This window comes from Vidua chalybeata, chromosome 32, assembly GCF_026979565.1.
Source record: "Vidua chalybeata isolate OUT-0048 chromosome 32, bVidCha1 merged haplotype, whole genome shotgun sequence".
In the NCBI taxonomy this organism is placed as follows: Eukaryota; Metazoa; Chordata; class Aves; order Passeriformes; family Viduidae; genus Vidua; species Vidua chalybeata.
The window spans coordinates 111,672-137,823 of record NC_071561.1 but is presented as its reverse complement, the minus strand read 5'-3'; the positions used below and the strand labels follow the sequence as shown (position 1 = coordinate 137,823).

Genomic DNA, 26,152 nt, shown 5'->3' with positions numbered 1-26,152 from the left:
GTCTGGACTGGGCACCGGGCTCTGCAGCGGGAGCCCGATTCACCCTCGAGCACCACTCGGAGGCCGCGGATCTTTCTGGAAAGTTTTTAATTAGAACCTGGAAAATCCACCGCAGAGGGGGCGTGGCCTGGGTTTGGCCCCTCCCCCGGAGTGTCCCCGCCCCCAGGGGCGGTGCCCGGGGCGGGGCTACAGCAGGACAAAAAGGGGGGGGGGGGGAGGGGACGCCCCACCCCCACCCGGAGCCACCCCCGGCAGCAGCAGCGCCCCCGCCCCTCCCCCCCCGGGGCCTTCCTGAGTGCGGGGGGAGGGGACAGCCCTGTCCCCAAGGGGGGAGGGGCAGGGGACACCGGCATCCCCACGGGGGGAGGGGACAGACCCCACCCCCCCTAAGGCCACCCCCGGACTGTCCCGTGTCCCCCCGGAAGGCTCAGGGACGCCCAGGATGTCCCCACGTGGCCCTGGGCCACCCCCAGCTGTTCCTGAGCCACCGAGGATGTCCCCGAGGGCCACCCGGGATGTCCCTGGAGGTTGCGGGGCCATCCACGATGTCCCCACGGCCTCTCGAGGCCCAGGACTCCTCAGAAGGGCCTTGGGCCACCACTCCTGTCCCCAGAGGTCCCTGGGCCACCCCGGATGTGTCCCTGTCCTCAGGTGAGCCTCGCTCCCCCCTCCCAGAAGATCCCCCCAGGTCCCTGGGCCACCAGGATGTCCCCAAGAGGTCCCAGGGTCCCCATGAAACCCTGGCCCTGTCCCCAAAGGCCCATCCAGGATGTCCCCACGTCCTCACGGGGCCCTGGACGCCACAGAACGTCCCCAGGTGCATCCAGGTGGTCCCAGGCCCAGCCAGGTGAGCCCCAGAGATCCCAGCTCCATCCAGGCGGCCCTGGGTCCATCCAGGCTGTCCCCACGGACACCTGGACCCCGCACAAGGTCCAGCCAGGTGACCTCTGGAGGTCCCGGCTTCAGCCACGAGTTCCCCCAGATCCATCCAGGACGTTCCTGGACCCCGCAGCAGGTCCATCCTGGACATCCCGGGTCCACCCTGGACATCCTGGGTCCATCCCAGGTCCATCCCGAAGGTCCTGGCTCCATCCAGGACGTGCCCACCAAGGCCTGGAGCGCGCTCGAGGTCCATCCAGGTGCTGCCCAGATCCATCCAGGAGCCCCCGAGACGCCCGAGGTCCATCCTGGCGCTCCCGCGTGCCCCCGTGGGCGTCCCCGCCGCGTCCGTGGCTCGGAGCTGGAGCTCGGCGGCCGCCTCACAGGCGCTCCCGGGTCGCCGCTCCCGGTCCGCGGCTCGGAGCCGCCCCTGGGGCGCCGCCTCCGTGTCCCCAAAGCTCCTCGGCCGCCCCGGAGCCGCCCCCGGGTGACCCCTGCGGTCCCCGCCGGCCGCCCCCGGGCCGCGCCGGAGCCGCCGGCGGGCGGCCGCGGCTCAGAGCTTGAGCTCGTTGGCCACCTTGGAGGCGATGTTCTTGAAGGCCATGGAGGTGCCGGCGATGCGCTTGAAGCGGACGCCGTTGAGCGAGAGCCGGGGCAGTTTGCACACCTCCATCTCCCACTGCACGAAGGAGTCGTGGCCGGGCGCGCCGTGGGCGCAGAGCAGCACGAAGCGCTCCTGGGGCTCGCAGCGGCAGCTGTTGGCGTCCAGCACCTTGCGGATCTCGCGCAGCATCTCGCCGGGCTCCAGCGAGCTCGTGGTCTTCATGCTCCACGTGAAGCGCAGCGAGCGCGGCTTGGCGTCGCGGCCGGCGTCGCGGGGGTCCTTCTCGGGGCCCACCGCCGGTCTGGGAGGGAAAGTGGGGGGTCAGGAGGGTCCTGGGGTCCTTCTTGGAACCCACCGAGGGTCTGAGGAGGAAACTGGGGAGTCAGGGGGGTCCTGGGGGTCCTTCTTGGAACCCACCGAGGGTCTGAGGAGGAAATTGGGGGGTTTGAGAGGGCCTGGGGAACCTTCTTGAGGCTCACTGTGGGGCTGGGGGGGAAATTGGGGGGTCGGGGGGGTCCTGGGGTCCTTCTTGGAACCCAACAAGGGTCTGAGGAGGAAATTGGGGGGTCAGAAGGGTCCTGGGGGTCCTTCTCGGGGCCCACCGCTGGTCTGGGGGGGAAATTGGGGGGTCAGGAGGGTCCTGGGGTCCTTCTTGGAACCCACCGAGGGTCTGAGAAGGAAACTGGGGAGTCAGGAGGGTCCTGGGGGTCCTTCTTGAGGCCCACCGCCGGTCTGGAGTGGCACTGTGAGGTCACCAAGGGGAGTTGGTCACCCCTGCGGTTGTCACAGGGATCCCGGGGGTGTCCCCAGGGGAGTCCCCAGGAGTGTCACAGGGACCCCGGGGGTGTCACAGGGACCCTGGGGATGCTGGGCAGGGGTCCCCACCTGTCACAGGGACCCCGGGGGTGTCCCCGACTCACCTGAGGGTCTCCACCCGCTCCTTGCTCTCGGGCTCGTGGGGGTTCCTCGGGAGACAAAAGGGGCCGAGCTCAGTCGGGGGGGGCTGGGGGGGGCACAGCCCCTCCCCCCCCAGAGGGGACCCGGGGGGCACAGACAGCACCGGGGGGCGGGGGGGACACACAGACACACAGGGGGGGACGAGGACAGACGGACGAGCGGGGCCGGGGGGGCCATGCGGGGCCGTGCAGCACTGGGGAGGGGTCGGGGGGGTTTGGGGGGATGCTGGGGGGGCCTGGGGGGGGTCAGGGGGGCCATGCGGGGGGACCCAGCGTCCGGCGCGGCCCTACCTTCTGGCAAACCTGAAAGACAGATTTCTACAAAGACAAACAGAAGAGAAGGGGACGTTGGGGGAGGGGAGGGGGCCGGGACAGAGCCACCCCCCTCCCCCCCCCCCCCCCCACCCCCCCCCAGAGACCCCTGAGAGGGGCTGGGGTCAGTGGGGTCCAGGGAAAAGCAGCACCCCCACCCCCCCTCCCCGGCTCTGTGGGGACAGAGGGACAGGAGGGGACACGGGGGGTCCCCAGTTCAGGGACAGGAGGGGACATGGGGGGTCCCCAATTCAGGGACAGAAGGGGACATGGGGGGTCCCCAGTGGGACATTCGGGGACAGGGAGAGGAAATTGGGGGTCCCCAGTGGGACATTCAGGGATAGGAGGAGACATTGAGGGTCCCCAATTCAGGGACAGGAGGGGACATGGGGGGTCCTCAGTGGGATATTCGGGGACAGGAGGGGACATTGGGGGTCCCCAATTCAGGGTCAGGAGGGGACATTGGGGGTCCCCAGTGGGGACATTCAGGGACAGGAGGGGACATTGGAGGTCCCCAGGAGGATTAGTGGGAGGCCAGGGAGGACAGGAAGGGACATGCAGGTCCCTGAGGGGACAGTGGCAGGGACAGGAGGGGACACAGAGAGAAGAGAAGAACAGAGAAGCCTTGAGAACACCGAGGGGACACCCTGAGGAGACAGAGAAACACAGAAGGGATCTGGGGGACAAGGGGACACCGAGGAGCCCTCGCAGGGGACAAACAGAGGGGACAGAGAATCCCTGGAGCACCGAGGGAACGCTGAGGGGACACCGAGGGGACAGCCCGGGACACACAGAGGAGCAAACCGAGGGCACAGCGAGGGGACACCGAGGGACAGCGAGAGCCCAGAACACACCAGGGGGACACATCCAGGGGACACAGGGGCGGGGGGTGCGGGCAGCAGCCCGGGCGTGCCCGAGGCCGGCCCAGGTGCGCGGCTCACCTGCGCACGAACTTGGAGGTGAACTTGCTGAAGAGGCTGGCGGAGGGGCCGCGCCGGCCCTGGCTGGCGCCCGAGGGCGAGGCGGGCGGGGGCAGCCCGGGGGGCAGCGCGTAGGGCAGGGGGTCCCGGGGGTCCCGGGGGGCGCGGAGCTGCCCGGCGTGGAAGGTGCTGCGGCTCGAGACCCCCCGCGGGAAGCTCGGCCGCTCGCCCGGGCCCTGGCTCACGTTGTGGGCAGAGGGGGACGCCGCTGGCACCCGGGGGGGGGCCCCGCTGCGGGGGGACACGGGGTTAGGGGGGACACCCCTGAGCGCCCCCGCACCCAGGGACACCCCCAGACCCCTGAACGGGGGACATTGCTGCCCCCTGAGCCCCCCCAGCCCCCAGGGACCCCCGTGGGAATTTGGGGCGCTCCCCAGCACCCAGTGAATGCAGGAATGGGGGGCTGGGGGGGGTCACCCACCCCCCAGCACCCTCGGGACCCCCTGAGCCCCCCCACGGGAAGCAGGGCCGGGGGATGCTGGGCGGGGGTCCCCACCTGTCCTTGCCGTTCTGCAGCGAGCTCTGGCCCAGGCTGGCCCGGTCCAGCAGCGGCGAGTTCCGGCTGCGCGTGGTGCCCGTGGACAGGACGCTGTTCTGTGGGGGGACACGGGAAAGGGGGGGCTGGGGGGGACACAGGTGTCCCAAAACCCCCAAACAGCAGACACGGGATTTGGGGACCCTCCACTGGCCACCAAGAACAGCCCCACCAGTGACCCCAGTCCCACCCTGGGGACCCCAAGGACGGCCAGCCCCCATTCCCACCCCCAGCAGATACTGACCCCAAATCCTGGGGTTCCAGGTGTTGGGGACCCCCCTCCCACCTCAGCACCCAAATTCCCCCAAATCCAGGGGTTTCAGTCCCCCCCCACCCCCCAGGTGTCCCCCAGCCCGCACTGACCGTGGAGGGGGAGGGGGTGCCCTTGGATCGCTCCAGGCCGGGCAGGGGGCTGGGGGGCACCTTGGCCGTGCTGCCGGCCCGGCGCCCCCCGGCCTCTTCCTCCCCTGCTCCTCCTCCTCCTCCTCCTGCTCCTGCTCCTCCTCCTCGCTTGTTCTCCGCGTTGGCCGCCTGCGTTTTCTTGGAGTACGAGGCCGAGGTGGGGATGGAGAGCCCGGCTGGGGCGGGAGGGGCTGTCAGGGGTGGGGGTCCCACGGGGACCCCTCCCTTCCCCTTCACCCCCTCCTCACTGGGGGATCCAGGGCTCACAGCACCCCATGAGGGCCCGGGCACCCTCGTTCCCACCCCACAGGGTGGTCTGGCCACCCACCCTTGCATCCCCCAGGGACCCCCACTCCCATTCCTGCATGAACCCCCCCATGATGGGTTCCTGTCCCCGTGACCCCCCCAGCACCCAGAACACCCCACTCCTGAGGGGTGCACCACCCACAGCTCCAGTCCCCCCGTGTCCCCATTTGGGGTCTCCTCCGTGTCCCCTTTGGGGTCTCACCCTGGTCGCTGACCCCCTGTGTCCCCATTTGGGGTGTCCCCATTTGGGGTCTCTCCCCCCATTTGGGGTGTCCCCATTTGGGGTCTCTCCCCTTTGGGGTCTCACCCTGGTCGCTGACCCCCTGTGTCCCCATTTGGGGTGTCCCCATTTGGGGTCTCTCCCCCCATTTGGGGTGTCCCCATTTGGGGTCTCTCCCCTTTGGGGTCTCACCCTGGTCGCTGACCCCCCGTGTCCCCATTTGGGGTCTCTCTCCCCATTTGGGGTCTCTCCCCCCATTTGGGGTGTCCCCATTTGGGGTCTCTCCCCCCATTTGGGGTGTCCCCATTCGGGGTCTCTCCCCTTTGGGGTCTCACCCTGGTCGCTCACGCGCCGTTTGGGGTTGGCCGAGACGCTGCGCTGGACCTTGTGAGCGGGGGAGGGGCCCGAGCTGTTGGCCACCTCCGGGGCCACCCGCGGCTTCAGGGACAGGTTCTCCTCCAGCTGGGGACAGGGGACACGTGGGGACACGGCGGGACACGGGGGACACCCGCCGGGCAGGGACAGGGACAGGGACGTGCCACCACAGGGCACAGCTGGGGACAGGGACGTGCCACCACAGGGCACAGCTGGGGACAGGGACGCGCTGGCACGGGCACAGCTGGGGACAGGGGGACAGGACGGGCTGGGGACAGGCTTGCACGGGGGCAGGGCATGGCGGGGAACGGCGTCCCCTGTGTCCCACCCCATCCTCTCGGTGTCCCCGTGTCCCTGCTCGTGTCCCTCCTTGTCCCCACGTCCCCTCACTCCCTCCGTGCTCCCGTGTCCCCGTGTCACCTCAGTGTCCCCACGTCCCCTCACACCTCAATGATCCCGCACCATCGCGATGTCCCCTTGTCACCGCGTCCCCTCCTATTCCTGTCCCCTCCTCATCCCAATGACCCTCCTGGTATCACCTTGCCACCTGTCCCTCCCCGTGTCCCCTCATTGTCCCCATGTCCCCTCTTTGTCCTCGTGTTCTCGTTGTCCCCTCGTGCCCTCCACACTCAATCCCATCCCATCCCTGTGGTCCCCTCATCCCCCCCAGTGTCCCCATAGTATCCCTGCCATCCCCAGTGTCCCCGGTGTCCCTATAGTGACCCCCAGTGTCCCTGCTATCCCCAGTGTCCCCCAGTGTCCCTATAGTGACCCCCAGTGTCCCTGCCACCCCTGAGTGTCCCTCAGTGTCCCTGCCATCCCCAGTGTCCCCCAGTGTCCCCACCTCGGAGCTCTTGTGGTCCAGCAGCAGGTAGGTGGCCATCACCTCGTTGTACTTCTGCCCCACCAGCGACTCCTGGATCTCCTCCCGCGTGTAGCCCATGGACACCATCAGCTCTGGGGGGACACGGCCCTCAGCGGGGGGGACGGGGCTGCAGGGGGTCCCCGTGTCCCCAGGGGTGACCCCAGGCTCCCACCTGTCCTGCGGGGGTCCTTGTAGTCAGGCACGGGCTCCATGTAGGGCTTCAGCTCGTCGTCCTCGTGGCCCACGTTCATCCAGCGGTCCTTCATGATTTGCTGGGGGCGCACAGGGGGCTCAGCGGGGTCGGGGTCACCTCTGGGGACACTTTGGGGACGGGAAAGGATCCCGGGGGTCCTGGGGGGCACGGGGGGATGCCAGGGGCAACAGGGAGGGTCTCCAGGAGGTCTTGGGGGTGCTCTGGGGGCTGCTCGGGAGGGTCTCAGAGGTTGCCAGAACCGCGCTGGGGGTCCCAGGACGATGTTGGGGTGTCCCCAGCAGGTCCTGGGGTGCCACTGGGGGTTTCCAGGCTCACGCCGGGGGTCCCAGGACGATGTGGGGGTGTCCCCTCACCTCCAGGGTGCCCCTCTTGGTGGGGTTGAGGATGAGGAACTTCTTGAGGAGGTTCTCACAATCCGTGGACATGTAAAAGGGGATCCGGTACTTCCCCCGCAGCACCCGCTCCCGCAGCTCCTGTGGGACCCCAAAACCACGCATGGGCACCCCAAAACCAACAATGGTACCCCAAAATCAACAACGGCACCCCAAAACCACACATGGGCACCCCAAACCCAACAATGGGACCCCAAACCCAACAATGGTACCCCAAAATCAACAACGGCACCCCAAAACCACGCATGGGCACCCCAAAACCAACAATGGTACCCCAAAACCACACATGGGCATCCCAAAACCACACATGGGCACCCCAAAACCACGCATGGGCACCCCAAAACCAACAATGGTACCCCAAACCCAACAATGGTACCCCAAAATCAACAACGGCACCCCAAAACCAAGCATGGGCACCCCAAACCCAACAATGGTCCCCCAAAACCAACAATGCTACCCCAAAGCCACGCATGGGCACCCCAAAACCACCTGACAGACCCCCAAAGCCACACATAGGCACGCATGAGACCCCAAAACCACCAATAGTACCCCAAAACCACCTATGGCCACTCCCAAAACCACCCACTGGAGCCCCAAACCACCTGTGGGCACCACAAAACCATCCAGGGTGACTCCAAAGCCACCCCCTGCACCCCCCAAACCACCCCCTGGACCCCCCGAGCGTGGCCACACCTTGAGGTTCTGCCCGTCGAAGGGCAGCGAGCCGCTGACCAGCGTGTAGAGGATGACCCCCAGGCTCCACACGTCCACCTCGGGCCCGTCGTACTTCTTGCCCTGGAAGAGCTCGGGGGCAGCGTAGGGCGGCGAGCCGCAGAACGTGTCCAGTTTGTTCCCGAAGGTGAACTCGTTGCTGAAGCCAAAATCGGCGATTTTGATGTTCATGTCGGCGTCCAGCAGCAGGTTCTCGGCCTGGCCCGGGGAGGGAGAGCACCCCGGGGGGGTTACTGGGGTCTGGGGGGGTTTGGGGGACAGGGGGTGCAGCTGGGACTGGGCTGGGAGGGGGCAGGGGTGGGTCTGGGGGTCCTGGCACCTCCCTGGGGGTCTCAGTGTTGTCCTGGAGGGTCCTGGCACCCGCCCGGGAGGCTCAGAGATATTGGGAGTTCTGTCCCGGGGGTCCCAGGGGTGTCAGGGGGTCCCAGGGGTGTCTGGGTGCCGCTCTGGGGGTCCCAGGGGGGTCAGGGGCTCCCAGGTGGGGGTTCCTCACCTTCAGGTCCCTGTGCACAATGAACTTCTGGTGGCAGTACTGCACGGCCGACACTATCTGCAGGACAGAGGGGTGTCAGAGGGGGGCCCAGCCCAGGGTGGGGGGCACAGGGACACCCCCCAGCCCCCTTGGGGGCACGGTGGGGGGTCCCCAACCCCCACGGGGGTGGTCCAACAGCATCACCCCCCCCCAGACCTGTCGGAACTTCGCCCGGGCCTCCTTCTCCTTCATGCGCCCGTGGGCCACCAGGTAATCGAACACCTCACCTGGGGGGCACAGGGTGGGGGGTGAGGGGCAGCCCCGTGACCCCCAAAGCCCCCAGGGCCCCCCCAAACCCCCACTCACCCCCGCTGGCGTATTCCATGACCAGGTAAAGCGTCTTCTCCGTCTCGATCACCTCAAAGAGCTTCACTGCAAGGGGGTGAGGGGGGTTGGAGGGGGGGGGGGGACACCCCTGGGACCCCCCCAAGGGTGGGGGACACCCCCGGGGAGGGGTGGGGGTGCAGCTGAGGGGGTTTTGGGGGGTCTCACCTATGTTGGGGTGGTTCAGGACCTTCATTATTCGCACTTCCCGGAAGAGCTGCGAGGGACAGGGGGAGGGGGGATTTTGGGGGGTGTCAGAGGGAATGATGCCCCATTTGTCACCCCAAAATCAGCTGTCCCCCCCCCCCAGGGACACCCCTCACCTTCTGCAGGCTGGAGGAGTTGAGCTGCGTCTTGTCAATGATTTTCACGGCCACCTGCGAGGGGGAGAGCGGGGTCAGAGTCCCCAGGGCTGTCCCCAAAACGTGGTGGCACCGGTGAGGGGAGGGGCAGGGGGACAGGGCTGTCCCCACACCGCGGTGGCACTCCCCGGAGCGAGAGGGAAGGTGACAGGACCAGCCCCAGGGCTGTCCCCACACCGCCGTGGCGCTCATGGCACGAGGACCGAGAGCTTGGGGCCATCCCTGTGCCACAGTGGCACTCCCAGGGCACGGATCAGGACCCAGAAGTGTCCCCACGCCACGGTGGCACCCACAGGACAAGGACCAGGACTGAGAACCGTCCCCACACCGTGGTGACAGTCACAGCTGAGGAGCAGGAAACTCATTCCTGCGCCAGGTGGCACTCCCAGGGCAGGGACCAGAAGCCAGAGCTGTCCCCACACCACGGTGCCACCCATGGGATGAGGACGACAGGCCTGTCCCTGTGGTGACACCCACAGGACCTGCACCAGGAGCCCAGGCCTGTCCCCACACTGTGGTGGCACTCACGGCTGGGGACAGGAAGCCCATCCCTGGGCCGTGGTGGCACTCCCAGGGCAAGGACCGGGACGCAGAGCTGTCCCCTCACCACGGTGCCACTCCGACAACAAGGACTGTCCCCAGGCTGCGGTGGCACTTCCAGGGCAAGCCCCAGGAGCCAGAGCTGTCCCGGCGCCACGGTGACGCCCACGGGACACGGTGTCACCCACAGGCTGATGCTGTCCCCGCAGCGTCACCCGCGGCCCGGGGCCCCCCCCGAGCGCTGTCCCCTCGCCAGGAGGGTGCCACTCACCTCCTTGCCGGTCAGGACGTGCCGGGCCAGCTTGACCTTGGCGAAGTTGCCCTTGCCGATGGTTTTGAGCAGCCGGTAGTTGCCGATGTGGGGCTGCTCCTCGGCGGCCGTGCCGGCGTTGCGGCCCCGCAGCATGCTGGCCTTGCCGCCGCCCTTGCCCTCCACGGCGCCCGGCTGCGGGGACAGCGAGGGGACGCTCAGCCGGGGCCGGCCGCGTCCCCCCGGGGATCCCGGCGGGGTCCGCGGGCTCCGGGAGGAGCCGGGAGCGAAGTCCGGAGCGGCGGAGCCGCGCCCGGCCCGGCCGGGAGCCGCCCCTGATACCTGACGCAAGCGCCGCGGTTTCGGGCCGGGCCGCGAGGGTGGGAAGGGGACAGCGCCGTGTCACCCCCTGCCCGGGAGGGGACGCGGCCACCCCGCCCCCGGCTGCTCTCCTGAAGATTCCGCGTCCAAATATCCCGATTTTAGCCCAAACGCAACCACCTGGACAGAGCTCACGCCCCAGCCGAAAGCGGGGCAGCCCCCAGAACAACGTCGGCACAAAGCCCCTCTTCCCGCACCCCAAAAGCCGGCCCTGGGTCCCCCCCGAAGGTCACCCGGGCCTCAGGGACACTTTCGGGGTGTTCCCTTTCGGGGAGTGAGACGCCCCCGGGGCTGTCACCGCTCCGGTGACACCGGAGATAACGGGAGCGCGTGAGCGGGCGGGGAAGCCGAGCCAAGCCCCCGTCCCACGTGGGATTTGGGGCCCCCCAAATCCTCGCCGGGTTTATTTTTGTGGGGGCACATCTCGGGGTGTCCCCCTCCCCCTCCGTGGGAAGGAAACCGCTGGCGGAAGCCATGGGGGAGGTGCCGGCGATGGCGCAACCGAACCCCCAGATTTGGGGGGAGAACGCGCTGTTTTGGGGCCTGGGGGGGACCGGAGCTTCCCCCTCCCCCAAAGCCCAGCGCGGTGCTGTGGGAAAAGTGAAGGAAAACGGGAGTTTCTGCCAAAAAACTGCCGTGGCAACGGGGCGGGAGCGTGCGGAGCCATCTGGCCGCGCTGCCGGCATTCGGTCGGGCTCTGAGGCGGCACCGGCACCGGAGCCCCCCCCCGGGAGGGGCCGCGGCACCCCCGGCACCAGAACCCCCCGAACCCCCCCCCGGGGTTCGGTGGCGGCGCTCCCGGCTCCTCTTATCGCCGTGGCCCGAGGGGCCAAAAAATATGGCAAACATGGCAAAGGAGGCACCGCCCGGCCCGGGTCACACCGGGGGAACGCCACCGGCACCGGGGGGGGGTCTCACCGGCACCGGGCACGGGCGGTGGGAAGGCCGCGGTGTTCCCCGGTGGCGGCGGCGCTCGGTAACCCCGCTGTAAGGCCGCGGAGCCCCTCGTGCCTCAGTTTCCCCAGCCCGCCCGCCGTGAGGGGGACTCACCCTGGGCACCCCGAAGCGCCGGGAGCGGCGGGAGCGGGGCGGTGCCGGCGGGAGCCCCGCGGGACGCCGGGAGGGAGGGAGCGAGCGGGGACCGGCTCGACCGGTTGGGGCTGAGGCCGCAGCGGGACGGCGCGGGGTGGGGCCGGGGAACACCTGGAGCGCCGGGGCGGGGAAAACGGGGCAGGAAAGGGGAAAACCGGCAGCGGGGGGGGGGGGGGCCCGTCCTGCTGGGGGCAGCGCCAGAAGGCTGGGAATGGCCACGGGAATGGCCACGGGAATGGCCACGGGATTTGTCACCGGGAATGGCCACGGGAATGGCCACGGGATTTGTCACCGGGAATGGCCACGGGAATGGTGGCAGAAGTGACGGCGCTGAGGCTTCAGGGACGTCACCGGGTACAGTGTGATGTCACCAGGCCCGCCATGATGTCACCAGGCCCAGCAGTGATGTCACTAGCCCAGGAGTGATGTCACCAGCCCAGCGGTGATGTCAGCAGGCAGGTGTGAGGATCCCGGTGCCGGGAGGCGTCGATGCCACCAGCACCCGCCCACGGCACCGAACTGGTGCCAACTGGTGGCAACGGGAGCGGCGCCGGTGCCCCCAGGGCCGCTGTGGCCGGGACCCCCGGGCACGGCGCAGCGGTGGCAGCCGGGGAGGCAGCGCCGGTTCGTGCGGCGCCGCTCAAATGTCAGCCAAATTTAGGTGTTTTTGAAGATTTTTTTTTTTTTTTTTATCTCCAACCCCACCAGATCGGGCTCCATGTGAGGGAGGAATTGGGGGCTGGGGGGGGAAGCAGGGAAAGACCCCCCGATTTCAGCTGCTGGGGCTGGGAAGGGTGCACAGCCCCCCCACACACGGTGCTGCCGCCCCCTCCCCAAACCTTCCCAGCCAGGAATAATTTTCCTCTGGCGTTACATAACAGCGGATAAATAAGAGGAAAACCACCCAAAACGAGGAGGGGGGCCCCGATGCCACAGCCACGGCCACAGAAGAGGTGGCATCGCCCTGTCCTCGGGCTTGGGGACACGACACGAGGCCACTTGTGCCCCCACGCGCCCTGCTGGGGCCACTGCCCAGCACTCGGCGTCTCCCCGGTCACAGAAGGGGGAGAAGCTCCCCAAAATATCGCCCAAAATGGGGGTGTCACACAGCTGGGGGAGCTGAGGAGCCCCCCAGGTGCTCCCCAAAAGGGCTGAGGCAGCAGCGGGGTCTCCCAGCAGCCACAGAAGCTGGGGGCAGAGAGGGACCCCAAGAGCCCCCCAAATCCACCCCAAAATGGGGAGCCCCCCGTCCCAGCTGCCCCCCGAGGAAAACCCCCTCACACCCACACAGACGAGGGGGTGCGCCCCCCATTCCCCACCCGGGGGGGGGGGGGGGGCTGGTCCCCACTCACAGGGGTCAGAACGGGAGGAATTTGGGGGGCTCGCCCCTCAGAGCCCCCCCAAAGCCCGGGGAGGGCACCGAGCCCGTGGCAGCGCTGCCGCCGCCCCCACAGCCCCCCCGTTTGGGGGGGGCCGCAGCAGGGAAGGGGGTGGGGGAGGGGGTGGGCTGACGCCCCCACACCCCGATCGCGCAGCCACCGAGCTGGGGGGGGGGGGAGGACAATGACACCCCAAACGTGCCCCCCACAGCGGATCCCAGACCCTGGGGGCTCGATGTGGGGGTGTCTGGCACCCCCCTTGCTTGCCCCTCTCCCTTTGGGGTGCAAGGCTTGACCCCCCTCACCCCAAAATTTGGGGTCAGGCACACAAACCCCTGCTGCTGCCCTGCAGGGAACCCCGAAATGGGACCCCAAAATTTGGGGAGGGGCTCATCCCAGAGCACTCCCCCTACACCAGATCCGGCCCTGAAGGGGGCCACGGCTCAGGAGCCCCCACCCCACAGGAGGGTCTGGGCCGTGGGAGGCCCCGGGCTCCTTCGTGGGGGTGCAAGAGAGGAATTGGGGGACCCTTAGACCCCCCTTTTCCACCTCACAGAGGGACCCCGAAGCCCCTCAGAGCCCCCTCTTCCCTCACAAAACAATCCCAAACCCCTTCAGTCCCTCTTTTCCCTTCATAGAGGGATCCAGACCCCCCCAGATCCCCTCCTTTCTCCACGTAAAATGCCCCAGGATCCCCTTTTTCACTCCCCAAAATGTCCCAAGACCCCCTTAGACTCCCATATTTTCCCTCTCAGACCCCCCTTTTCGCCCCAAAACCGACCCAGGTTCCCGTTAAACGCTCTTTTTACCTCACTAAATTTCTCAAATCCCTTTCAGGCCTCACTTGCCCCTCACCAACAGACCCCAGACCCCTTTTTCCTGCCACAAACGGGGCACGGGCCGCCTCGCACCCCCCGGTTCCCCTCACAGAACAGCCCCCGACCCTCTCGGATCCGCGTTTTTCCCTCTCAAAACCCAGCCCAGATCCCCCTCAAAACACCCTTTTTACCTCACAAAATTACTCAGGCCCCTCTAAGACCCTTTTCCCCTCACACAAACGCCTCAGACCCACTCAGTCCCTTTTTTTCCACACGGACGGGACCAGAACCCCCTCAATCCTCCTTTTGGCCCTCTCAGATCCCCCCTTTCTCCTCACAACCGAGTCCCCGAGCCCCCCAGAGCCCCTTTTTCGCCTCTCTGCCCTCACAAACCGGCCCTGAACTCCCCTTTTCCCCTCACAAACCGGTTCGCGATCTCCTCAAGCCCCTTTTTCCTCCCTCAGATCCCCCTTTTCCCCTCACAAAAATCCCCCAGGCTCCCTCAGTCCCCTCTTCCCCTCACAAAATGCCCTTTTCCCCCCCCCCGCAGCCGCCCCTCTCCCCTCACGCTGGAGCCGGCTCCCCCTTCATCCACACCCGATCCCCGCCGTCCCTCCCTCACCTGTTCCGCGTCCCTCTCGTTGACGGTCGGCAAAGGGCTGCGACCGCTGCTCGACATGGCGGCCCCCCCCCCGCGCCGCCGGCGACTATCGCGATAGGGGGAAGCCGCGGCAGGCGGTGTGCGGGGAGGGGGAAGGGGAGGCGGGGGAGCTCAGGGGGCGGGGGGGGGCCAGGCCAGCGGCATTGGGGGGGCCGGGAGAGGAGCAGGGGGAGCGGGCGGGGTCCGCCCGGCCCGGCCCGGCCGCCGCCGCCGCCGCCTCACGCCGCCGCCGCCTCAGCGCCCCGCGGCTCCCAACATGGCGGCCGCCGCCGGCCCTCGGCCATTTCCGCCGCCGCGCCGGAAACACCCGACACGCCTCCCCGCGCCGCTTCGGCTCTTCCCGGAGAGGTTCGGTTCGCGGCCGTCACAGGCTTCGAGTGTTTCCGCCTCCACGACGGAGTTACACGAAGCTTCCTTCGGTACTTTCCGCCGAGCGCCGCGGGAAGAGCCGAGCGCCGCCCGCGCCTCCGCGACTCCGAGTGGAGCCGGAAATACCCGAGTGAGGCCGAAACCCCCGAGTGGATGCGGAAATACCCGAACACCTCTTGGCAGTCTTCGGGCGCTTCCGCTCGTGACGGAAACACCCGAGCGGAGCCGAATCCCCCTCCCCAGCCCTGATGGGGACCCCAGGATGGGCCGGGGGGCGGCCCGGACCCCAGGACCCTCCCCGAATTTGGGGGGCTCTCCCGGACCGCAGGACCCTCCCCGAATTTGGGGGGCTCTCCTGGATCGCCGGACCCTCCTCGATTTTTTGGGGGATTCTTCCGGACACCTGGGCGCGCCCAGATTTTGTGGGGCTTTGCTGGACCCCTGGGTTCTCCCCGATTTTGGGGACAAGGGTGCTCCTTGTCCGCACTGGGAGGGGGCACTGGGACGGGGCGGGTCCAGCCACAGAAAGGGCGTGTCCTCACCCCCACCACGCCCCCTTTGGACCAAAGGGGCGGGGCCGGGATGGGGGAGGGGGGGTTCCATGGGTGCCCCGTCGCTCGGGGCACCCCCGGGCGGTGCTGCGGGGTGGGGGCGGGGATGGAGGGGGGTGCACGGGGGAGGAGAGCATCCAGGGGCTCCCCCGTCCCGCCCTCATGGGGGGGATCACCCCCTTAAAATCATGACACCCCCTGGAGAGAGGGGTGGGCTGACTCCTGCCGGCAACTCATCGCCCCCCCCCCCCCGTAGCCCCCCGTTGCGGCGAGGGGCGGGCTCGGGGGTGGGGGGGGATAGGAAAGGCGTGCGGCCCCTTTAAATTTACCCAGGAGCCCTTAAAGGAGCCCCAGGGGCCCCACGGCAGCGTCCCCACCCCGGTCGGCCCCCGCCCGCCGCCGCCACCGCCCCGGGCCCCGCCATGGAGCCCCCGGCCCCCCACCCCGCCCCCGGCCCGCTCCCGGCCGGCCCAGGTGAGCACCGAGACCGTGGGGGGGGGGTGGGGGGGGAGAGCGGGGGGTGCGGTGGGACCCCCACCCCCTTTAGCGCACAATGGGAGCGGCGCTGGCTCTTTAAGAAGCCCCCCGACCCCCGGGGGGTCCGCAGCCCTTTGCCATTCCCTGTCATCGGCTGGGAGGCCCCGGCCTCTTTAATGGGTTCCTGTCCCTTTAAGATGACCGGATTCAATTTAGGGTGCCCGTGTCCCATTAAGATGCCTCCGTCCCTTTAAATCATCCCAGTTCCCTTTAAATGTCCCCAGGAATTTAGGATGCCCCCGGTGCGTTCCACATGGCCCCATCCAATTCGGGATGTCCCTGCCCCTTTAAGGTGTCCCTATCCCCTTAAAGGACCCCTGTCCCTTTAAGATGCCCACAGGAATTTAGGATGCCCCTGACCCTTCAAGATGTCCCTGTCCCTTGAGGATGTGCCCCTCCCTTCCCCACCCCCTCCTCATTTAAAGACCCTGCCCCTTTAAGAACCCCCTGACCCTTTTAAGAGCTCCTGTGCCCCCCCCTTTTGCTGCTCTGTCCCTTTAAGACCCCCCCCCACGCCTTGCCCCACCTCTTGCCCCTAATCCTTGGTGTCCCCTCCACCCCTTGGACCCCTGAAATCCCCCCTGAGCCTCCCCCATTCCTGGACCTCCCTCGCCGGCCTTCCCTGCAGCCCCTTCCCCGCGGGGGCTGCGCCGGAGCCTGGAGCTGCAGAAAGCCCGGGAGAAAGCCCGGGAGAAAGCCCGGGAGCAGCCCCAAAAACCCCGGGACAAAGCCCAGGAGCAGCACCGGGAGAAGCCCCAGGAGAAGCTCTGGGAGCAGCCCCAGAAGCCCCGGGACAAACCCCAGGAGAAGCCCCAGGAGAAGCCCCAGGAGAAGCTCCAGGAGCAGCTCCAGAATCCCCGGGAGCAGCTCCGGGAGCAGCCCCAGAAGCCCCGGGAGCAGCTCCGGGAGAAGCCCCAGGAAATGCTCTGGGATCAGCCCCAGAAGCCCCGGGAGCAGCCCCGGGAGCAGCCCCGGGACTGGCGGGCGTCGCGGCCGGGCCGGAGCCGGGTGCCGGGCCGGGACCACCGCCGGTACTACCACGAGCGCTGGCGCGCCGAGTACCTGATGGAGTTCAACGCGGCGCGGCACGGCATGCGCTGCCTGGTGTGCGGCAGCGCCCTGGCCACGCTCAAGCTCAGCACCATCAAGCGCCACATCCGCCAGAAACACCCCTACTCGGGCGCCTGGGGGCCCCGCGAGAAGCAGCTGGTGCTGCGCTCCTGGGACGCCCACCCGGGACAGCCCCCCCGGCCCGAGGGACCCCCCGGCGGCGCCCGCGGGACAGGTACGGGCCGGGCCGGCGGTGGGGAGGGTGGGGCGCGGCGCCTTTAAGAGGAATGGGGTCACTTTAAATGTGGCCACGCCCCTTTTGGAGCAGCACTGTTTCTTTAAATGTGGCCACGCCCCTTTTGGAGCAGCACTGTCCCTTTAAATGTGGCCACGCCCCCTTTGGAGCAGCACTGCCCCTTTAAATGTGGCCACGCCCCCTTTGGAGCAGCACTGCCCCTTTAAATGTGGCCACGCCCCCTTTGGAGCAGCACTGTCCCTTTAAATATGGCCACGCCTCTTTAGAGCAGCATTGTCACTTTAGCCGTGGCCACGCCCCATTTAATTTCGGGCCACGCCCTCATCTAGTGCAGTTCCACACTGACCACACCCTCTTTGGCTGTAGCCCCACCCCTTTCCGTTAAAGACACGCCCCCTTAAGAAATTGGTGCGTCCCCTTTAAATGCCACGCCCATGATCTGACCACACCCCCTTGCTAAACCACGCCTCTTTAAAGGGACACTGTCCCTTTAAGACAGGCCCCACCCTGACCACACCCAGTCCCTCAGCCCCGCCCCTCTCTGTGGCTCCTCCCATGACCGCAGTGGCAGCCCCAAGGTCCCCAAAGTGTCACCAATGGCCCTGGGCCTGTCCCCGAGGTCCCCAAAGTGTCACCAATGGCCCCGGGCCTGTCCCCAAAGTGTCACCAATGGCCCCGGGCCTGTCCCCGAGGGGTCCCCAAAGTGTCACCAATGGCCCCGGGCCTGTCCCCGAGGGGTCCCCAAAGTGTCACCAATGGCCCCGGGCCTGTCCCCACGGTCCCCAAAGTGTCCCCAGCCCTGTCCCCCCCGGCTGACCGCGCTGTCCCCTCCCCCAGGGCCCCGTCCCCCGTCCCCGAGGGCCACCAAGGTGTCCCCGGGGGGGGTGGCGGTGGTCGGGGACTCGCTGCGGGGGTGGCTGCGGGCCGAGCTGCTGCTGGACCTGGAGGCCGGGGGCCACCGGCTGCGCTGCCTCCTGTGCGCCTGTCCCCTGCCCTCGCTGCACCTCGGGGACATCCGGCGGCACGCGCTGGCCGCGCACCCCGACAGCCTGCGGGGACAGCGGGGACACGGCCGGTGAGCGGGGACGGGGGGACGCCGGGGACAAAGGGACAGGGATGGGGACAGGGGGACATCGGGGACAAAGGGACAGGGACGGGGGGGACACCGGGGACAAAGGGACAGGGACGGGGGGGGACACCGGGGACAAAGGGACAGGGACAGGGACAGGGGGGGACACCAGGGACAAAGTGCCACCCTCAGGGATGGGGGGGACACCAGGGACAAAGTGCCAGGGACAAGGACGGGGGGGACATCGGGGACAAAGTGGCAGGGACAGGGACACCCCAGGTGAACGGGGATGAGGGGGACACTGGGGATGAAGTGCCACCCCCAGGGACACTGGGGACAGAGTGCCACCCCCAGGGACACTGGGGACAAAGTGCCACCCCCAGGGACACCCCCGGTGAGCGGGGACAGGGAGGGTGTGGGGAGGCTGGGACATCGGGGATATGGGGACAATGGTGGCTGTGGGGGGGACACGGGGACAATGGGGTGGGTGGCACCTGGGGACAATGGGGACACTGAGGACCTGGGGGGTGCTGGAGGCTTTGGGGACACAGGGACACTGTGGCACGTCCCTGCCCGGTGACAGGGAGGTGACAGGAGGTGACAGGAGGTGACAGCGCTGTCCCCCCCAGCCCTGCCAGCCCCCGGTCCCGCCGAGGAGGAGGAGGAGGAGGAGGAAGAGGCCGCAGGGGGGGTGGGGGTCACAGGGGCCCCCCCTGCCTGAGCCCCCTGAGATGGGGACACTGGGACGGGCTGGGGACAGCAGGGGACAGCCCACAGGGGCAGTGGGGACACCGGCGACCCCCCAGTGTCCCCAGTTCCCCCCACCACATCTGTACCCACGCCGTGTCCCCCCCCCGGTGTCACTGTCACCCCCCCGGTGTCACCTTATTTATGTGTGCGTGTCCCCCCCCCCGTTTTTTTACACCCCCCCACCTTGTACACGACCCCCCAATAAACCCCCCCCGAGACCCCCGGGGTCGTGGGGACATTTGGGGACACTGGAGAGGAACACGGGGACATCGGGGGGGGGGCGTCACAGGGACATTTTGGGGGGGTGGGGGGCACATCTGAGGGGACACAAGGACAACTTGGGGGGGACATTTTTGGGGGGGGGGGATCACAGGGACCTTTCAGGACATTTTTGGGGGGGTCCCAGGGACATTCTGGGGGTGTCACCAGCACAGAGGGGCCCAGCGTTGTGGCGATGTTTTATTGTAGCCGCAGCCCCGCGGGTGGATTTTGGGGGGGGGGGGGTCTCCCCCATTTCCCACCCCCCCCCCCGCAGTGAGGGGGGGGCTCGGGGGGCGCAGTTTGGGGGGGCTGTGGGAAGGGCTGAGCCCCCCCCTCGCCCATTTACAGCAGTTACAGACATTTCACCTCAATTAACGATAAAAAAATAAAAGTGGGGGGGGGGGGACGAGCTTGGGGGGGCCCCCGGGGGGGTGGTTTGGGGGGAGCCCCGCCGGGGGGGGGCGATTTTGGGGTTCAGCCCCCCCCCAATTTCAACTGGGGGGGGGCACAGACGGAGATCACTGTGAGACTTGGGGAAAGGAACAAGTCTGGGGGGGTGGGTGGAGTTGGGGGGGGGGGGGGAAGACAAGCCTGGAGTGGGGGGGCACCCCTGGGTACCCCCAAATTCCCCCTCCCCCACCCTGGGGTTTATTCCGGCTTCTTCTTGGCCAGACCCGGGAGCTTCGCCTGGATCCTACAGAGAGAGGGGGGGAAGAGATGATTTGGGGGGGCCACAAAGATTTGGGGAGGGTCCCCAGGATTTTGGGGGGCCCCCCTGAGCACCTACTTGGCCATGAGGTCCTTGGTCTGGTGGCGGATGAGGCCCATGTAGTGATTGATCTGCACCTGGGGGGGGGGGGGGGAAATGGGGGTTTCAGGGGTGCCCCCCCATTTCTGGGGGTGTCCCCCTTGATTTCGGGGGCGTCCCCCTTGATTTCGGGGGCGTCCCCCTTGATTTCGGGGGGGTCTCTTCAGTTTGGGCTCACCTCGTATTTCTTGTACAGGGGCGGGAGGGTGAAGGCCAAGATGTCGGCTGGGGGAAAAACGGGGGGAGGGGGTTATTTGGGGGGAACTCCCCCCTCCCCAGTGCTAATTCTGGGGGTCACCACCCCCAAAAATCAAACTTTTGTTGGGGGGGTCATTTCAGGGGGGGAAGGGGGGGGCTCTCACCGAGGATGAGGAGGGTGATGCCGTTGAAAACGGCTCCCACGTAGGTCATCAACCACATGGTCAGGGCGAGCTGGGGGGGCACAGGAGAGGTTTTGGGGGGGTCCTGGGGGGGGGGTTTGGGGGGTGCCAGAGGGGGAGGAGGGGGAGGAAGGCTCCGAACCTCCAGGGAATCCACCAGATCCTCCACCAGGAAGAGGTGGATGAGCAGCTGCAGGCCCCGGTTGAGGTGCTGGGCCACCACGGCCGCGTGCGCCTGGAAGGTCTCGGGGGACAACGTCACGTCCAGGTCCAGGTAAGCTCTGGGGAGGGGGGGGGGGGGGGGACACAGGTGAGGGGGGCCCCAAAATCCCCACCCTGAGCCCCAAAATCTGCGTCTGCGCCCCAAAAGTTTGCGTCCAAACATCAGAATCCATCTCTACCCCCCAAGCCCTGGAAGGTCTCGAGGGACAGGGTTGGGTGTGGGTCAGAGATTGGGGTGGGGACACCCCAAAATCCCTCCTCACACCCCCAAAATCCACCTTCACACCCCAAAATCCTCCTTCACACCCCTTTGGACCCCAAAATCCCCATCCACACCCCAAAACCCCCCTGCACCCCAACCCCTTTCCCTGCCCAGAGCAAACCAGCAGCCAGGCCACCCAGCGCGTCCCCGCGCGGTGACAGCGCTGTCCCCAAACGGGGGCTGGGTGTGTCCCCAAGCTCCCAACCCCCCCAAAACCCGGCTGGGGGGACCCCAAAACCCGCACTCACTTGAAGGGGTGCCCCTCCTCGGATTTCTGCAGGGCCTGCACCACGGCCTTGTAGACACGGAGGCTGATGGTGACCGAGAGCAGGGCCAGCGCCACGTGTGCCACCACGGTGACAGCGCTGAGCGTGGCCAGGGACAGCAGCAGCACCAGGCTGGCGCCGAAGGCCACCGCGCTCTTCTTCACGTCCCGCCAAAAGAGCAGCTCCTGCACTGCTGGGACAGCCAGGGGACACGGGGTCACACGGGGGACACGGAGGGGACACACAGGGGGACACACAGGGGAGATAGAGGGGGACACGGAGGGGACACGGAGGGGACACGAGGGGAACACACAGGGGAGATAGAGGGGGACACGGAGGGGACAAGGAGGGGACACACAGGGGGACACACAGGGGAGATAGAGGGGGACACGGAGGGGACAAGGAGGGGACACACAGGGGAGATAGAGGGGGACACGGGGGGGACACGGAGGGGACACACAGGGGAGATAGAGTGGGACATGGAGGGGACACACAGGGGACACACAGGGGAGATATGGGGGGACACGGAGGGGACACAGAGGGGACAAGGAGGGGGACACAAGGGGAGATACAGGGGGACAAGGAGGGGACACAGGGAGGACACAGAGGGTGACAGGGACAGGTCACAGGAGGACAAGGAGGGTCACGGGTGGTCCCTGTGTCGTCCCCACCCCGATTTAGCCCAAACTGAGCTCGATGCCGCCTTCCCTCTTCCCCCTGAATCCACTAATTACCCTCGCTCGTTAGAACAGCCTCTTCGTTACGCACAGCCCTTAATTACGTCTCCCCTCGTAAGAACAGCCGTTAATTAACCCCTCCCCCATCGTGTGCCGGCGGGTTTGGCCCCAAATCCCCGGATTTCACCCCAGAACAAGGCGCTCCTGAGCCTCCCCTCCAGCAGTGCTTCGGGCTGGGGTCTCCCCGTTCCTCCTCTTTTTTACCCCATTTTGGGGTCCATTCACAGCTCCCTCCCCGCCTCGGCTTTCGGCGCCGTTTTGGGGTGGAAAAGGCCCTGATTGGGGCTTTACCTGCCAGGCGGGGGAGGGGCCCGGCCGGGGGGGGCCGGGGGGGCTCCCCCAGTTCCCGCAGCGCCCGCAGGGTCTGCTGCTCCTGCTCCCAGCGCTCCCAGTCCCGGGAGGCGGCGGGGGGGGACCCCGGCGGGACGGGGACATCCCTGGGGACAGCGGGGACAGCCCCGGGGACGTCCCTGGGGACATCTCTGGGGACAGCCCCGGGGACAGCAGGGGGGGCCTCGCCCGGCGCCTCCTCGATGACGGTGTCGTCAGAGTCACCGGAGCTGTCGGCGTCAGTGGTGACACCGGTGCCACCTCCGGTGACAGCAGAGATGCCACTCCCTACGCCGGGGTCACCGCCGCCAACATTCCCAGTGCCAGCGAGGCCGTTCCCAGTGGCAGTGACGTCACTCTTGATGCCGGTGGCAGCGGTGACAGCGCTCCCGGGGCGGGTGACGCCGTTCCCGATGCCACCACCGAGGACGCTCCCGATGCCGTTGCCAACACCAGCGGTGCCGTTCCCCGTGGCAGCGACGCCGGCGACGCCATTCCCGATGCCAGTGACACCGGTGACACCGCTCCCAATGCTGGTGACACCGGTCCCAGTGCTGGCAACGCCGGTGACACCATTCCCAGTGCCAGTGACACCGGCGACACCATTCCCAATGCCAGTGATGCCACTTCCAGTGCCGGTGACACCGGCGACACCATTCCCAATGCCAGTGATGCCACTTCCAGTGCCGGTGACACCATTCCCAGTGCCGGTGACACCGGTGACGCCACTCCCGGTGCCGGCGCCGCCGTTGCCAACGCCGTTAAGGCCATTCCCCGCGCCGTTCCGGATGGCGATGCCGCCGTCGCCGTTGCTGCGCTCCACCAGGTCCCAGGAGAGCAGCTCGCTGGTGAAGCTGTGCATCTCCCGCACGCAGCGCGACACCTCCTCCAGCGCCGCCGCCGAGCCGGGGGGCGGCCGGGCCAGCCCCCGCCCGGGGACGCCGCCGGGGACACCGGGGCCACCGCGGGGCTTGGGCGGGAAGTGGCACACGCGGCCCTCGGGGATCTGGCCGAGCGCGGGGCCGAACTCGCGGTCGAAGGCGGCTCTGTCCGGGACCACCTCGAACGGCGACTCCGGCGACTCCGGGGGGCTCTGGGCGTTCCCCCCGCCCGGCGACGCCCCCCGGTCGCGCCCGCCCGGCGCCGCTGCTGGGGGGGGGGGGGGGGGACACGGTCGGGGAGGGGTCGGGGTCCCCCCCGTCCCCCGTTCTGGGGGTCCCGTGTGTGTGTCCCCCCCGCTCCCGGCTCTGTCCCACTCATTTGTGACCCCGTGGGGGTTTTGGGGGTCCCCCCCCATCCCAGCCGTGCGGTTTTGGGGTCCCCCACACGTTCCCCTCCCCGCCTTGGGGGTCCCCTGTGCATCCCCTCCCCCACAGCAAAAGCCACACGGAATTTTGGGGCCAGCCATGCGAGGGGGAGGGGGCGGTTTTGGGGTCTCCACGCAGAATTTTGGGGTTCCTCCCCCCCCCCCCACCATTCCAGCCATGCTGGGGAAACCCCTCCCCAAAATTCAGGGGTTCCCCCAATCTCAGCCATGCGTGGGGACGGTTTTGGGGTCCCCCACAGAATTTTGGGGGTCCCCCCATGCAGGTGGAGGTCAAGCGGCGGCGCAGAGGCTCCCCCCACCCCCCCCCAAAAACACCCCAAAATCCAGGGAGGAGAGACCCCAGTTTGGGGCTAAAAAAGCCCGTTTTGGAACCAACCCCAAATCCCATTTTGGGGCTAAAAGCCCTCGCTTTGGGTTCGGAACGATGTGGGGGTGCAGGACACCCCAAACCTGCAGCTCTGGGTGCTGGAATTTGGGGGTGTCCCCACCGAGAACCTCCATTTGGGGCTAAACCCCCTCATTTCTGGGTTTAAACCCCCCAGTTTTGGGTCTGCAGCGAGGCTGGGGGTGCCATTCAGCCCCTCCTCGATTTGGGGGGGGGGGGGATTTTGGGGTCTCTCCCCCTCAAGTTCAGCCCGGGGGGGTCACACGAAGCCCCCCCGGCGGCGGGTGGGACACGGCGCAGGCGGGTCGGGGGTGGGGGGCGCGGGAATTTTGAGGCCAAACCACAAAAAACGACGAAATTTCACCTTCAGCAGCAGCGGGGGGAGGGGCCGTGCAAAGCTGGGGGGGGGGGGAGCAGCCTTGGGGTGCAGGAGGGGGTGGGGGGCAAAGCTGGCGGGGGGCTCACCCCGAAAAAAGGGAGAAGAGTTAAAGAGCAGGAAAAGAGACAAAAAGAAAAATGTCTATTTTTAGCCAGTTTAACCCTTTGTTGCCATTTCGGGGGGAGGGCTCAGCAGCGTTGCCCCCCCCGTCAAAAAACAGGTGAAACCCCCAAAATCCAGGGGTTATTTTGAGGAGGAATCCCCCCTTTGATGTGACACCGAGACCCCAAACTGACCTTGGGGAGCCCCAGAATGGCTCTGGGGACCCCTCCCCCAATATCCAGGGGGCTTTTTTAGGGTCAGGGCTTCCCCCCCACCCCCCCCCAGCCCCCCTCAGACATTTTTCTTCCTGGGGGTGCAGGAAAAAGGGAAGGAGGGAGGGGGAGACTTGCCTGGTGAAGCCGCAAAGAGAGAAACGGGCTGGGAGGAGGAAGAGGAGGAGGAAGAGGAAGAATTGGGGGGATCTGCAAGAGAAGACAGAGGGTGAGAGCTCAGCACCCCCCCAAAATCCCCCAAATCCCCCCCAAGAAGGCGGGGCCGGCGCGGAGCAGCTTCGGGTGACGCAAAAACCACGAGGAACATTCCGGGGCCTGGACCCGATTTTGGGGGGGTTTCCACCTCCTTTTCGGCAGGGATGGCTCCCGAGGGGGGGGGGGGGTCACCCCCAAATTTCCACACGCCCAGGGTGAGATCTGGGGTGAAACCGCGGTGTTTTGGGGTGTCCAGGTGTGAACTCGGGGGGGAGAAATCCCGGGAAGTGCCGAGTCAGGATGCTCTGGAATGACGGCTGGAAGTGGAGGGGGGGGTGCGCTGCGGGAGGGTGAAATGCCCCCTCCCCAAAATTCCAGGGAAGGACGGACGGAGCAGCTGGTCCCCAACGACCCCAAAAACATCCACGCTCCCTTCCCGGGGCATTTCCCCCGCGTCTTCCCGAGAGATGTGGGGGTGGAGGTGCCACTGCCCATCAAAACCGGCCTCTAAAAAGCTTCTCCGCCAACCAAACCTCCACTTCAAAGCCTCTTTGTCCTCTAAAACCCCCTTAAAAACTTCTTTCCCCCTTGAAATGCCCCTAAAAGCATCTTTCCCCCCAGATCTGCTCCCCCAAAAGCCTCTTCCCCTCTGTTTTACCCCGGAGCTTCTTTACCCTCCCGTTTCTGTCCCCCGAGCCTCTTAACCTCGCACGCACCCCCAAAAGGCCCCGTCACCCTCCAATCCCCCCCGCAGGGCTCTGCTCCCCAAAATCTGCTCCTCCACGCCCTTTTCTCCCTCATTTCCCCCCCTCGCGTTCTTCCCCCGCCGTTTCTAACCCCCTCTGAAAGACTTTTCGCCTCGCACCAAGCCCCCAGACGCCGCTTCCCCCCAGATCTGCCCCCCAAGGGCCTCCTGCCCCCAATAACCGCCCCCTAAACGGCTTTCCCTCCCTGTTTCTGCCCCTCCCACTCCTTTTTTACCTCACACCCAACGCCCGAAGGCCCCTTCCCCTCACGCCCCCGCCGAGGCCTCACCTCCCTCACCCCCCTCGGGCCCCACAGGCCCCGCCCGGCCCTTACCGGCGCACGACATGGAACTGCCGCCCACGCAGCCGCCGCCCGCGGCCCGCGTGGAGGAGGCGGAGGACGAGGTCACGGAGGTGGAAGAGGAGGTGGAGGAGATGAGCGAGGACTGCGCGGCGGAATCGGCCATGGCGGCGGCGGAGCGCGGAGCGAGCCCGTCCGTGCGGGGCGGCGGCCGCGCCCCGACTGCGGGGGGGGCGGTGCCGCCAGGGGCGTGGCCGGCGCCGGCGCACCAATCAGCGCCCCGCACCTGCTGCAGGTGGGAGGGGCCGACGCGTCTGGGCCAATCGGCGCCTCGCAATGGCCGCGCACCGCCCTCCCGCCGCAGCTCGGCGCTGGTGCGCATGCGCAGAACGAAGGGGGTTCTACCGCAGTTGCCATGGCAGCAGCGGGAGAAGGGGAAGCTGCGCCTGCGCGCGGCTGGAGCGGCGCGATGAACGACGGGAGTTGTAGTCCCAGGAGCGCCCCGCGCAAGGGTAAGGGGTTCTG

General features: G+C 67.5%; 3 protein-coding genes across 9 annotated transcripts; 1 reads left to right on the top strand and 2 right to left on the bottom strand.

The window, feature by feature from the left end:
- Window positions 1-70: 70 nt before the first annotated feature.
- On the bottom strand, window positions 71-14,345 carry MARK2 (microtubule affinity regulating kinase 2). 3 transcript variants are annotated; one of them, XM_053968061.1, is made up of 18 exons: window positions 14,073-14,345; window positions 9,802-9,975; window positions 8,952-9,005; window positions 8,797-8,845; window positions 8,611-8,676; window positions 8,461-8,531; window positions 8,266-8,322; window positions 7,734-7,970; window positions 7,002-7,121; window positions 6,607-6,706; window positions 6,414-6,526; window positions 5,530-5,656; window positions 4,630-4,844; window positions 4,228-4,325; window positions 3,693-3,962; window positions 2,731-2,757; window positions 2,404-2,448; window positions 71-1,784 (listed from the first exon to the last, which is right to left on the bottom strand). In XM_053968061.1, the coding sequence occupies exons 1-18, from the start codon at window positions 14,127-14,129 to the stop codon at window positions 1,433-1,435; spliced, it is 2,232 nt and encodes a 743-aa protein (XP_053824036.1). In that variant the 5' UTR covers window positions 14,130-14,345; the 3' UTR covers window positions 71-1,432. The 3 variants fall into 3 exon arrangements, with proteins under 3 accessions (XP_053824036.1, XP_053824038.1, XP_053824037.1); XM_053968063.1 differs by lacking the exon at window positions 14,073-14,345 and adding an exon at window positions 10,123-10,298; XM_053968062.1 differs by lacking the exon at window positions 2,731-2,757.
- A 732-nt stretch (window positions 14,346-15,077) lies between these two features.
- ZFTA (zinc finger translocation associated) lies at window positions 15,078-17,953 on the top strand. The gene is made up of 3 exons (XM_053968079.1): window positions 15,078-15,505; window positions 16,197-16,853; window positions 17,712-17,953. The coding sequence occupies exons 1-3, from the start codon at window positions 15,454-15,456 to the stop codon at window positions 17,951-17,953; spliced, it is 951 nt and encodes a 316-aa protein (XP_053824054.1). The 5' UTR covers window positions 15,078-15,453.
- A 1,186-nt stretch (window positions 17,954-19,139) lies between these two features.
- On the bottom strand, window positions 19,140-26,024 carry LOC128801910 (reticulon-3-like). Of its 5 annotated transcripts, none has more exons than XM_053968064.1 (9): window positions 25,661-26,024; window positions 24,503-24,574; window positions 21,921-23,108; window positions 20,875-21,085; window positions 20,285-20,423; window positions 20,125-20,194; window positions 19,941-19,987; window positions 19,742-19,800; window positions 19,140-19,648 (listed from the first exon to the last, which is right to left on the bottom strand). In XM_053968064.1, exons 1-9 carry the CDS (start codon window positions 26,007-26,009, stop codon window positions 19,603-19,605), a joined length of 2,181 nt encoding a protein of 726 aa, XP_053824039.1. In that variant the 5' UTR covers window positions 26,010-26,024; the 3' UTR covers window positions 19,140-19,602. The 5 variants fall into 5 exon arrangements, with proteins under 5 accessions (XP_053824039.1, XP_053824040.1, XP_053824041.1 ...); XM_053968065.1 differs by having other exon boundaries at window positions 20,875-21,082; XM_053968066.1 differs by having other exon boundaries at window positions 21,921-23,105.
- Window positions 26,025-26,152: the final 128 nt, after the last annotated feature.

Coding starts and splice junctions, on each gene's coding strand:
- MARK2 (XM_053968061.1), bottom strand. CDS start 14,129: ATGTCGAGCAGCGGTCGCAGCCCTTTGCCGACCGTCAACGAGAGGGAC. Junction 6,527..6,606: donor CAAGGACCCCCGCAGGACAG/GTGGGAGCCTGG, acceptor GTGTCCCCCCAG/AGCTGATGGTGTCCATGGGC. Junction 4,326..4,629: donor GCACCCCCTCCCCCTCCACG/GTCAGTGCGGGC, acceptor GTCCCCCCACAG/AACAGCGTCCTGTCCACGGG.
- ZFTA (XM_053968079.1), top strand. CDS start 15,454: ATGGAGCCCCCGGCCCCCCACCCCGCCCCCGGCCCGCTCCCGGCCGGC. Junction 15,506..16,196: donor CCCGCTCCCGGCCGGCCCAG/GTGAGCACCGAG, acceptor CCTTCCCTGCAG/CCCCTTCCCCGCGGGGGCTG. Junction 16,854..17,711: donor CGGCGGCGCCCGCGGGACAG/GTACGGGCCGGG, acceptor CCCCTCCCCCAG/GGCCCCGTCCCCCGTCCCCG.
- LOC128801910 (XM_053968064.1), bottom strand. CDS start 26,009: ATGCGCACCAGCGCCGAGCTGCGGCGGGAGGGCGGTGCGCGGCCATTG. Junction 21,086..21,920: donor GCCCCTCCCCCGCCTGGCAG/GTAAAGCCCCAA, acceptor TGGCTGTCCCAG/CAGTGCAGGAGCTGCTCTTT. Junction 20,424..20,874: donor GAGGAGGGGCACCCCTTCAA/GTGAGTGCGGGT, acceptor CCCCCTCCCCAG/AGCTTACCTGGACCTGGACG.